Source organism: Cydia splendana, unplaced genomic scaffold, assembly GCF_910591565.1.
Source record: "Cydia splendana unplaced genomic scaffold, ilCydSple1.2 scaffold_123_ctg1, whole genome shotgun sequence".
Classification (NCBI taxonomy): Eukaryota; Metazoa; Arthropoda; class Insecta; order Lepidoptera; family Tortricidae; genus Cydia; species Cydia splendana.
Genome location: NW_026946847.1, coordinates 59,412 through 73,267, shown reverse-complemented (window position 1 = coordinate 73,267; position 13,856 = coordinate 59,412). Strand labels below are relative to the sequence as shown.

Here is a 13,856-nt window from a genome sequence, read left to right as displayed (position 1 = left end):
CTCTCAGCGGGGTGAAGGAACGCATTGGTGTGCCTATGCGAAAAAGGGTGATTATTGTCTATATTTTGATAGCTTTGGTGATTTGAGACCACCTCGAGAGTTTATTAATTATATAAACGGCGCCGCAAATACCAAACTACAGCGCAACATGCGAATAGAGTATAATTACAATCGCCTACAGAAATTTAATACTGTAAATTGTGTGCTAAGCGTTTGTTTTAAATAAATATCACGAGCATTACATGTGTAGTTTCATTCTTACATTAAACGCCTACCCGTCAGCAGCAGCAGCTATAATGTCCATGACATCATTCACAATTAGTCTGAGCGGTAACGAGTCTGTGTTGAATGTAGACTTTCAACCGGCTCTAGAATTGGACAATGATGGTTTTTACGAGTGTGCTCTCGTGTACTTTAAGACTTTCAACACTATTCCCAATGTTGATAAGAGCAATAATCTGTTTCACTATGGGGATGATGTAATCGCGATTCCTGAAGGTTCATACGAGCTCTCCAGTATAATACACCTCTTGAAGGAGGAAATGACAAAGAGGGCCAAAGGGCCAGAGGGTGAAGGAATGGTGGTAGCAGATATTTTTGTAAACAACAATACCTCCAAGTGTTTGATATTCTCGCCAAAGTTTGATATTCACTTTGACAAGCCAAACAGCATAGGGTCATTGTTTGGTTTTTCACCGAAAAAGCTTAAAGCAAAAACATCACATTGGTCGGATAAAACAATCAACATAATCATTACAAACACTATAAGAATAGAGTGCAATATTGTGGAGGGCTCATTCGTAAACAACAAGCCGTCACATGTTTTACACGAGTTTTCACCTGACGTCCCGCCCGGCTATCAAATTATTGAACAACCTACCAACATTATATATTTACCGGTCAAGAAGAGTAACAATCGCATACAAAACATTGAATTGTGCATTGTAAACGAGCACGGTAACACGGTGAATTTCCGAGGTGAAAGCATTGCACTTCGTTTGCATATTCGTAAAAAGTAAAAAAAAGAAATGATTATTCATAACAATAAAAGCCTTGGTAACATCACCTCTACAATTAGTTGAGATCTTGCTTTCGTTGGGGCAAGTACTACTCGTCGTCGTCATCGTCGTATTAACAACGAGAGACAGCGCCAGTCACTACAACAACCAAAGAAATTGACTAGAGAAAATAGTGCATTTTTACAGAGTATCGGTTTTAAAGTATGTCCTCGTCATCTATATTAGACATTGGTGAGAAGGTGTTATTCGATGATAGAATAGAAAGTATTGAATTTCACCCGTACACTCCGTATAATGACTCTTTCAAAAATAACGACAACATCCACATATGCATCAACCGGCAAGATCTAATCCTACTACCGAGTCAGAGTCAAATATTAGTGGAAGGCACAGTGGAGAAAGGATGTCTACTGGTCAACAACGGTGCTGCATTTTTATTTCAAGACATTCGTTATGAATTGAACGGTGTGGAGATTGATCGAGCGAGAAACTGCGGTATCACGTCCACCATTAAGGGATTAGTCTCATACACCAAGGAAATGGACCATAGTCTTCAGACAGCGGGGTGGGAAGTCGGTGCCAAAAAAATACATGACAAGTTTACTATAACTATACCACTATCCCATTTCTTGGGTTTCGCCGAGGACTATAAAAAGGTTATTATGAATGGGAAACACGAGTTGATATTAAATCGCGCCAGTACAGATGTAAACTGTTTAGATTTAGCACCCGTTGATGCGGACAAGGTACCGCAACCGCCGATTCCAAATGGTGAGATTGAAATTAGTCGTGTCACATGGAGGATGCCAGTCATAAAAGTATCTGATAAGGAGAAACTGCGTTTAATGTCGTATGTTGAGAGGAGCATACCGGTTCAGATAGCGTTCCGCACGTGGCAACTGTACGAATATCCCATACTACCTGCCTCACAACGTCATATTTGGTGCATCAAGACTAGCACTCAGCTGGAGAAACCTCGCTATCTCATTGTTGGTTTCCAAACGGATCGTAGAAACGACAAGACCAAAGATATGAGCATATTTGACCATTGTAATCTTACCAATTGCAGGGTGTATTTGAACGCAAAGTATTATCCATACGATCCCTTTTCGGCCGAATTTAAAACCAACAACTATGCGCTCTTATATGACGCATTTACCAATTTCCAACGGTCGTACTACAACCGTGATCATACCAGCCCTCAAGTGAATTATGCTCATTACAAGACACGGTCTCCATTAATAGTCATCGATGCGTCAAGACAGTGTGACAGCTACAACTCGGGAGCTGGTGCTATTGATATTAAATTGGAAATGGAGTTTAAGGAAAATGTGCCTTCTAACACCACGGCATACTGTCTAATTATCAATGATTCACTGTTTGAGTACAACGCTCTCACTAGTACCACACGGAAAATGATTCAGTAGACCATTGACCGCCCTCACGTGTAAACGTGCATTGGAGCTTTTTTAATTAAAAAATGAATTATTCAAATATTTTTTCAGGTGTACTGCCATCTCGCCGAAATATTTTTCGCCTAATTTCACTTCCCAACCAACTTATTGCAGTACTTTTAGTTGGCAAACCAATGCTTAGCATATTATTATTTAGCATAATTTTTATTTGAACACAATTTTATTTAGCAGATGTTCATTTTACCACGATTTATTTAGAAAAATAGTTACTAAGCAAATGTTTTATTATACCTAACTATTTATTGTTAAATAACGTTTGCCCAAATTGAAATTTCGCATACTTTTTATTGGATCACAACTATATTTAGCATTTTTTTATGACCCGTAAAACGAAACTGCTCCCAGAGATAGGTAGGTTAGGGTTATTTTTTTTTAATGACCCTAAATACGAAACTGCTCCCAGAGATTGGTCGGTTAGGGTTATTTTTTTTGGTGACCCTAAAAACGAATCTGCTCCCAGAGATAGGTAGGTTAGGGTTATTATTTTTTTTGATGACCCTAAAAACGAATCTGCTCCCAGAGATAGGTAGGTTAGGGTTATTTTTTTTTTGGTGACCCTAAAAACGAATCTGCTCCCAGAGATAGGTAGGTTAGGGTTATTTTTTTTTTGGTGACCCTAAAAACGAATCTGCTCCCAGAGATAGGTAGGTTAGGGTTATTTTTTTTATGACCCTAAAAACGAAACTGCTCCCAGGAATAGGTAGGTTATTCACAATATTAGGCGAAAAATAATTTATGCCTATCAATACATTCGACATAACAATAAAAGACATTTTGAAACGTGACCAACTAAATATTTTGCCATACAATAATATTGTAAATAATCATTTGCGACATGTTATATATGCGAAACATTGGTCTGCCATCTGATAGTTTTGCCAAATGATACTATGGGAAAAATAGTTTGGGTAGTGATAATTTGCCATACAATTTTCGGCCACATATTAGTAAACCATTTTTTCACCTTCTTACACACCGTCGATTGATTGTTCCGGTGATGGTGCCGCTGCTTGGTGCTGTGAGCTGAGCAAGAGTGTCTACAACCTCAAACGCTGTACTGCTGGTGCAAGTGCTCTGATTGAAAATATCCATGTATACTTGAAGTTGCAGTTTATTGAGGCTAAAATCAGACTAGATGCCTGTGTCAGTTTTAATGGACGATATGAACTCACCTGTGAAGAATGGAATGCAATGTTTGCGGAAAAAGTTGAAGTCATCGGGAACTTCTTTCATAACCCAATGAGTGTTTCACCAGAGCTGATTCAGTGCGATCGTCTTCAGATGTGCGTCTCTCCAGTGCCGTTACTTTTACTCACCTGTGCCGACGACAACGAACCCATGACCAACTCGCACTCCTTGGTGATTAACCACATGGAATGGAGCCATATCGAACATGTCGTGGAGTGTATTAACGCACGTATCGGATACTTGAACAAAATAAAGTCTACCTACGAAAACCGTCTCAACTTTTTCAAGAAACATTTCAAGATATATCACCCCGTAAATATTCAACAGGCACGCAATATTATAGGTAGTTTGTGCAATGTCAACGATATTGTTGACACTGAAATCAAGTGTTATGCCGCCGATATTTTGTGTAATACCTATATTTTTCATTAATTGGTTAAAGTATGATGATGATGAAAATAAAAAAAATAACAATACCTAACCTATTTTTTTATTTTAACACAATATAAACCCCTACATGTAGTAATAATTGAATCTCGCGATCTACTCGAACATCGGATTAATAAATAATATGCATTAATTTACTTACCCGCGGGGAATTCCCCGAAACACGTGCAAATTCCACAACATTACATTAGGTATATGCGTGACGGTGACGTCATGTCTCGCCAGTAAGTCTAGACGGCCGAGGCGACGGCGGAGCGGGCGAGAGAAGAATTTCCCTCGCCCCCTCCGCCGCGCACCGCAGACTCACGCGCTGCAAGGCTGACGCAACTGGCTCAGTTGCACGTGGCTCGCCGCACAGCCCACCCGTTCCCGTCGTCTGAGCGCGTTCGTGAATTAAATCATCACCATGGCGCTGTTACATCATTGCAAATTTTGCAACATAGACGTTTTATCAAACAAATTGATACAACACTCCGAGACGGAACGTCATAAGCTGCTGTGTGAGCAAGAAAAGTCGGACAATTGTGCTGTTTACATTGTGGAAAGTGCATTTAAATGTAGGATTGTCAGTTACCGAATTAACGGGAGTGCAGACATTTTAGATCCTAAATTGTATTTGCTGAGTATTGGAGAAAAGGTGATCAACATTGAATTAGAAACACATAAAAATGTAAAAATAAATGTGGAACTTTTTGGTACTTTTATGAAAACCAATACTGAAGGTGAAGTGATACGTGATCTAAAGTCCTTCAACACTAAAAACGTGGTTTTGCATAAAGACTGTATGGATTGTCCATCGTTTGAACAAATATCCATGTGCATTTCCAAGAAATGTGAAGATTTTCAAGAGCGCGACAGCGGTTGGGCGATCGAGAAAATTGAGTATCTTAATGTAAACATTAATAAATACCAACCACTCAAAGGATCTACATATATACCGCTCCCGCCAGAGGTACAAGCGAAGAAGGCATGTGTTAACGTGAAAAATCTAGACGACAAGTGTTTTTTTTGGGCTATCATTAGTGCGCTATATCCAATCCATAAAAACAGTGACCGTGTCTCATCGTACCCACATTATACGGACATTTTGAATGTGAAAGGTATAAAACATCCAGTTTGTCTCTCAGACATTAAGAAATTTGAAAAATTAAATAAAATTAGCGTTAATGTGTATGGAATAGACGACGAAAGGAATGACAGGGGCCTGACTATTGTACCTCTACGTATTTCGAAAATGTCATTCGATAACCATGTAAATTTGCTTTATTTTGAGAGGGGTCATGTTTCACATTATTGTTGGATCAAGAACTTGTCTCATTTAGTGAGTTCGCAAATAAGTAAGCACAATGGAAAAACATGGATATGTGATGGGTCTTTACATCCCTTTGCAAATAAAAATAAACTGGGCCAACACCGAACAATTGGTTGCGGGGAGACACTTGTCGAGCTACCTGAGCAAAATGATAAATACCTACATTTCAAAAATTATAAAAATAAAATGAAGGTACCATTTGTAGTTTATGGTGACTTTGAATCGATTCTAGTTCCGTTGGATAGTGAAAAGTCTACAAATGCTACTTATAACACCCATAAACATGTGCCATGTAGTTTTTCCTATTATATTCATTGTGATTATGATAGTAATTTATCAAAATTTGTCATATATCGTGGTGAAGATTGTGTGGAGAAATTTATACAGAGCATTCATAAAGACGCTGACAGAATTATAGAAATCTTGCAAAAAGTCGTGCCACCAAAAAATAACAGTGGTGCAAACACCTCCTCCGATATATGTCATATCTGTAAGAAAATAATTGGAACAGATGAAGCGTATGTAATGGACCATTGTTATTTAACGGGTATTATAAGAGGCAAAACACACAATTCGTGTAATTTGAATTACCAATTACCAAAGTTTATACCGATCGTCTTTCACAATTTAAGCGGTTACGATTGTCATCTATTCATTAAAGAATTGGCTAAGATTAAGGGAAAGTTAACCTGCATTCCCAATAACAAGGAAAAATATATTTCATTTAATTTAGAGATTAACGAATACAGCCTAAGGTTTATTGACTCGTATAAATTCATGCCAAGTAGCTTGGATAAACTAGCTTCAAATCTTTCACGGTGTAACATGTCAGAGGCTCCCTTCCATGTTAACATTATATGTGAACATAGTATTGTTCTATTTTTAAGTAGGTTAAATTTCCAATATTGTGTCCCACGGTAATTTAAGTATTTATATTTCTTCTCATATCTCAAGTGGGCCATTTCGTCTGAAATTCTAGATATAGTTTTGAAGAGCCTAGTGATTAATAGTAAACCAATATATTAAGATACTTATTCATAAAATAATTTGAACTTTATTTCAATGTCATAAAGCTTTTATAGTTTAAAAATCTTTTAAAAATCAGTTTGGTTTCTTATGTTTCAAGTGCGTAGACTCGTATTTCGCACGTCATCGTAAAATTGAATGAATAATGTTTGTTTTGGTTAAAATATTCTATGCAAAATTGAACCATATTATAAAGAATTTAGAAAGGGGCGGAGTTCTACAATATGTGCTCATATAGAAAAACAAACGGTGGTTAGAATAAAAACTGTAGTGTCAATCCCATAGGCGTAAAGAAATAGTTTAAACCACACCCTAAAGTAGGTCAAATTGGACCTTATTTTAATTAGGGAATAAGGTGTAATTAGTGAAAGGACTGTACGAAATTATGAAATTCAGTATTGGTTATTGGGAAACCAATGACGTACAAGGAAGTGGGAAATAGCAGGGATGACGGGATCTAAGGTAGGGATCAATAGAGTCCCTTACGAGATCACTCTTCGTTGCCTTAAGCAAACCGTCGGACGTGTTCTCGATTTAGGTAGCTAGGTCTATCTAGGTTACCTATATTGTGTCCTGACCTGGACTTTGCTAGTTTCTCATGATGCTGGTAGAGTTTGGATTGGAGCATAATGTAGTGTAATTTGTTGTGGGGTTTTACTTGAATAATTTTAGAGAAGTACATTTAAATTGTGTTAATTTTAGTGGGTTTAATTCTTTTTGTGTTGTTTATTGATTTGTGGTTCAGACAAGTGCTAGTATTTAATATTGTACTAGTAAAGTTTAAATTATAAATCAATAGACTTATTAATATTGTAAAGTTAGTATTGTTCATAGTGGTTTTGTAATTTTTAGTGAATTTTAATTATTTATTGATTTGTGCTCAGACAAGCGCTAGTGTGTGAGAACATACTAAGTGAAGTTTAAGTTATAAATCAATAGGTTCTTAAAGATTGTAAAGTCTTGAGTTGTTTCCAGTGAAAATTAATTAGTATGTGATTTAATTGTGTTTAATATATTTAGTGTTTTGGCCTGGTTTATTTTAGTGATATTAAGCACTGAAATGAACTTGGTTGGAATACTCTATATATTAATTTTAATTTAGTTTAGTGAGTTGTTTCGTTCATACTTATGGGGTAGAGAGAACTAGTTCGATCCAACATAGTGTTGGGGGGTTAGTAAGTTGGACGGGTAACCTCACGGTGTCAACTATAGTCCAAATTACTAACTTGCGGTGTTTTTGATAAAACCCAGGTGGGGACCTGGCAGTTCCTGCATTTATTAAGACAGGGTCACCCCCTAGGATCTGGAAGATTTGGGTTGTCATCTAGACTTCTTAAAGAAGCCAGATTCTAGTCCAATTATCCCGTATCTATATACTTATATATTCACTTTTATATTACCCCTTTCCGGCCTTACTTCTGCTGTCCCAATCCACTGTGTGGAAGTATGGCTAGCACACGGAGAAATAGGATTTTTAGGTCTAAAACGAGGTGTCTCCACTCGTCTTAGTTAGCTATAGCATAGAAATTACTCATTGCACATCGAGTAATTACGCGAGTAAATTAAATGTGCATCCCGGGATGCTAGTTTTCAAATATATCGGTAGAATAGTTGGATAGATTAGCTGTTAGGTTAGGGTTTTTATTTATCAGGTCTAGGGCTTTTGTAGGATTGATCTAGATTTATAATTTTAATATATCAAAGCCATTAGATATTTACAGTAGGTAGCTAGGTTCCTTTCGATACATATATGGCTATTTTATTGCATTTGTTGTTCTTAATTATGGGTTTATTGGTTAAATTCAAAATAGCGGTAGCTAGGATGTAGTGTGGGGTTAGGGATTGTTAGGATTTTATTACATATATTTATTTATGACTTATTGACAAGCTTGACATATTGACTTATGACATGACTGTATATATTTTGACCTTTGCAACGCTACTGGTAGAAATATATTGTGGGAAAAACTAAAGTAAATAACCACAATATAATGTAGTATTGTAGAATCAATTTGCTTATAAAAGAAATATTTGTTTTGCCTGTCCCTTAGCAGTTTGTGTGACGATTACATTCTGTTTCTACAGATTATCTGTGATTTTAACACTTGACCTTTAAAAATATAAGGTCATATATTATCATAAAACCTTATTTCAATGAGTGATTTATCCGGGCTCAGATCAAGGCAGATGCACGATCGTAGATTATTTTGGTCCGAAAGTGTGATTCAAAATGACTACAATTAAAGTTTGGATAATATCATTTCATTGAATATTAAAATACGTATACTACAAAATTACAGTGTTCTGGAGAATTAGAGTGGATCAAATACAGCTGCTCTACTACCAGTATTTTGTTATGTTAAATTGTCCCTTTGATGTCCTCTCATTTATGACGAAAATGTCACAAAATAATGACATGGTCGAATGATGGAATAGGCCTGTCATTATTAAAAGATGTCCCTTCTGGACCACAATATAGTTCCTTCAGAACTGGGGCGGGGATTCTGACCTGCAACTGGATGATGATCACGGGTGTCGCGGAGGCGGGGCGATATCTATACCCCAAAAACAAAATATTGTGACATTTATTAGTAGTTGTACTTTGACCAACTGACTATGACATTTGACAGACTTTACTTACTTTGACATACTTTACTGACGATTTGACTATGACATAATTTATTGACAATTTAACTATGACATTCTACAGACTTATTTGATTTTGACATACTTACTATTGATTTATTGATTACATCTTATTACAGACTTAATCTGATTAAGTCAAACATTACTATAACCTGCAATGATATTTCTTATTACTCTGACATAATTCACGGTTTAATAATTATTTAACAATATTAGGATTTATAGGCGTATAATTCATAACTCTTTCTATTATGCGAAAAGGATTTCGGTTACTATTAACGGTTACGACGAAGGGTCCTACATAAACACTAAACGATCATTTGGCCAATCTACTGATCCAATTCAAGATATTAACTTATTTAATTATAATTTATTTAGGTTATTTGCATTATTTTATGATAGCTAGTAAAGGTAATTACGGATTGCGGTATTTTTAAGGTTTTTTAGAATTTTAGATTTTCTTATTGGAATTTTTAGTATTTTAGGCAAGTCTAGGAATAGCTAAGTAGGGGTAAATTAGGGTTAGTTGAGGAGAGAGGGGGGAGAGAGTGTTACAATTGGTGCCGTGACCAGGATTAAGTTTATTATTTTAAAATAATTCGTATATTTGTTAAAATTGTTGTCTGAGACCAGGATTAAGTTTATTATTTTATAATAATTCGTATATTTAATGCGATTGGTTCCATGAGACCAGGATAAAATTTAATATATTATGTATATTTTATAATAATTCGTATATTTATGTAATTATGCCGCGAGTCTATTTTAATTTGGAGTTATTATAATTTGATTATCGTTACTAGTTTCATTGTGAGTTACATGTCTTGTTTTGGATCAAAGTTGTTGTTATAGTTGATTTGTGTAAACGGTCGATTATAGCAACACAATTGTTGACGTGAAGACGGATAGCATATTTTGGAATAGAGTTATTGAGTGATTGAAGAACTTTTTTTTTAATGATTTTATTTCTTTAAAACAATTTTTATGCGTGTGTATTCAGTTCCAAGTTAGTCATAGCTTCTACAAGTTATTTACGTAGTTAAATACTAGAATTTATAAAAATATATTTTGTTATATTTATAGAATTGTTTTATAAAAGTAGTTAGCTAAAATTATTAAAGTTGTATACATGGGGAGGCGTACGTAGTAATGTTAAAAATATTCTAAAATTGCGGGCTTTGTTGTTATTAGATTTCGTTATGAATTTTATGTGTACAATGTAGATTTTAGAAATTAGAGACACAAGTCTATATATTTATATTTTATTTCGTCTAACATAAATTAAACAAGGTTCACTTAGCGTAAAGTGATCTCATGTTAAGTTTTGCCATTAGGTTGTGTAATAATTAGTTCATCAAACTATAATGAAAATGAATTTACGTTACTTTTATATACACTTAGGCATATTAATATAAACTACCGTAGCCTTAGTTTGTGTTGAAGTCAGTTGTGTAATTACAATAAATAAAATCTGGGTTCGATTCCTAGATGACGTAGCTTAAAATAGGGATAGTCAAAATTAGAAAACATTTTAACACGAATATTTAACTCAACACAAACATTATTATTGCCAACTGGCAAGGCTGAATGAAGTTTTGTTGTTTTCGGGACATGCGTTCAATATTACAGTTTCATTAGGACAATATTGACATCTTTGTAGTTTCAGTCATTTACTAAAAGTTGAAAAAATACAGGTAAATTTGATTATGATAGCATTGCGATTGAACATACGTAGATAATGTGAATTACCTGTTTTTGCAGCAATTTTAAAACGGCATCATTCTATTATTTTGTTTGTTTTCATAAATAAAAGTTAATTAGGTACTGTTGAAATTCAGTCAAATACTACACATGATATTATTAATTATCTAACAAAATTATACATAAGAGATTATCATTCAGGGATAAGTTCATTTTGTTGCATTAAATTACTTTGTAACTTTGTATCTTATATTTCTGTTTTTATAAATCCTAAACATACATGCATACATTATTTAGTACACCCTCATCAATGCGTTGTTTGGCATAATTACTTGATTAAAGTGTAGTATTTTAAAATCTTTAAAAATTATACTAGAGTTAGTCATTCAGAGGTATTACTAGTTTACCTACCTATAACACAGGTAATTTTTGCTTATTAGGAGACTAAAGGTTAAGGTAAAGGTTAAGTTAAAGGTTGAAATAAGTTAATACGTTACAACTCTGTATGTTTATGGTTCATTTGTTATCGACGTCACTCGAGACATTCTTAAAAGTTATCGAGAATAGTTACAAAAACATGTCGCGCCGGCCACTTGACTGAAATTTGAGTTTAAAGTTGAAATCATTCGAAGAATTCCAAAAAGTGTTGTGCCAAACCACTTGAGTGTAACGTGAGTGTTGTTTTTGTTATCACTCAAAGTTAAAGTTTGAATATTTTATTTTTTACCATGTAGGGAATAGCGTTTAGTATGAATTCAAATAAATTTTAAAATTACTTACCTACATATTTATGGGTTGGTTTTACGCTTAGTGCTTTAGGATAACATTATTATAATGGATTCACTACATTTGGTTACGATAATAGACTAATTCATCAAGGTATATTAATAAATTGATTGTGTATTCCCATCAATACTGTAAGTCATTATCATCTAATCTTGTTAACATTGCGTTATTAAACAAACTCTTTTTTTACAAAGTCCGTAGGATAGATGCATTGACTTATAGATTACTTTGTACAGACGGGTTTTACAAAAAAAAAAAACGTAGTGGGCTAGATAATTGGTACGCAATGGACTTTGTGTATGTTACGTTGCGGTGCATATTCGCTCGGGGTTATATGCATGGGTCTATCTATTTATTTTTGAAATCATTGAGTAGGTATAGGAATGTGTGACTTACTCGGTCGCGATGAAGCTATTGATTTATTTTTTATCTAGTGTTTATTGAAATGGCTTATTACTTTTTTTATTATTGTTCTTATATGTAAACATAGGTTGTTAATAGTATTACAATTTCTGAGCTAGAATTGTAAAAGCGAATAATTTAAAATATAAAATGACAATAAGTATTTTAAAGTTCAACGTTTTTATGGCACCTATATAAAAATCGAGTTGCATAGTATATAATTACACGTTCATTTATTTTGAGACTTTGCCTTTTCAGGTATACATACATTTTTCACATACATGTTTACATTATTCACATATATGCTAGGAATATTTATGAGTAAATAGTACAGTAAACATTTTTCTATAAGCCACAATTTTGGGTTGACTTAAATAGTTTTATATCCACAAACAGGTAATTTGTGAAGCTTGTGACACTTATAATAAGGGCGTTTTTGCAGTTGGTTTAGGTAATCTAGGTTTCCATTTAGATCTAATTACGTGTGAATTTAATAAATTTAGACTAAAATACAAATAAATAATGAAATTTCAATAAATAATTATGTACGATATATTGGTCAATAAATAGGTTAGGTTAAAATAAAAATAATAATGTATTAGATATTACATTACAAATATATAAGTTTTTATTTATTTACGTTTAGAATTTTTAGTTTTTTCTAAATACAGTTTAAAGTTTTTTTTTTCTGGTAATGTAGATGGTTATCAGGTTATCACATTAGATTGTTTCTTTTCATGTTTATGACATAAATACCTACCTATTTAATTTTATTCTGTTAATTTTAAATAATTTCAAAGTTTAACATGTTTATTATTATTTTGCCAGGCTCTCCATAGTTACAATTTATAGCAAGTAGATGTTGTTTAGTTTTTTTTTTATCACAAGATGGTATAAATATATAAACTTTGCTATGTGGTATATTGCATTGTTATTTCCAAATAGGTAATAGAGTTGAAAAAAAAAATAGTTTTGTTGTAATAGATGTATTGATTGTGTGTTTGCTAACAGTGAATTTTCGTTAAAAAAAAAAAACTACACATTATTAACATTTCTTTAAATTTTAATTGTTTTACTAGCGAAAGTTTTGTTAGATTTTTAGGGGCGTGTGAAAGTGAGAATGTTGATGCATAAATATGAAGAACGTTTGGTGAAACAAAAAAAAAATGTATGTAGGGCCCTGAGAAAATAGCAAGACTAACATCAAAACACTTTTTTGACATTCTGACTGGAACACTACACTATACAAGGGAGGTAACACGGTAGTTTGGAGTTAGGTTAGGCTCGCTAAAAAAAAAAAAAAGAGCATACTTGCAGATTTAAAACTGCCGCCGTGATATCTCTACACTACACACAACATCAGATCTAGAACTCACACACCCATCATTAATGTGACGTCATAGTGCTTTCTTCATATGGAAAAGCATAATGCGAAGTGAGCTTAGATTCTATTTAACGACGATATGTATTATTATTTAGCTCATTTCGAATCAGTTTATTGATTAGTTGTGCTTTTTTATTGGTCAGTACTATTTAGGAATTTTATACAAAATAATGTTTATAATAAATTAATTTATTTAGCGCTTCATTGTAGAAGCGAAAGGTTAAACAATAGTTTAATCTTTTATTTTAACGTCCCGTTAATGATGTACATGCGCCTGACTGGGAAAGGCTTTTTGAAAATTTAAGTCATGAGTTACGGTGTTGGAATTAAATCTTTTAAAGAATAGTGATCCCTCGAGTGGCATAAAATGCTCCTTGGTAAAAGGTTCAATCTTGTCTTAAAAAGAGATACGTCAGTTCCTCTCTTGGTCGCTAAAATATAGACATAAAGTCGGAAACGTCGTATGTATC

At 33.9% G+C, this 13,856-nt stretch overlaps 1 protein-coding gene across 1 annotated transcript; it reads left to right on the top strand.

Moving 5' to 3' along the window:
• Window positions 1-1,222: 1,222 nt before the first annotated feature.
• On the top strand, window positions 1,223-2,446 carry LOC134805496 (uncharacterized). Its single transcript, XM_063778789.1, has one exon. It carries the CDS (start codon window positions 1,223-1,225, stop codon window positions 2,444-2,446), a length of 1,224 nt encoding a protein of 407 aa, XP_063634859.1.
• The last annotated feature ends 11,410 nt before the right edge of the window (window positions 2,447-13,856 follow it).

Bases quoted from the DNA above. Each gene is read 5' to 3' on its own strand.
- LOC134805496 (XM_063778789.1), top strand. From the start codon at position 1,223: ATGTCCTCGTCATCTATATTAGACATTGGTGAGAAGGTGTTATTCGAT.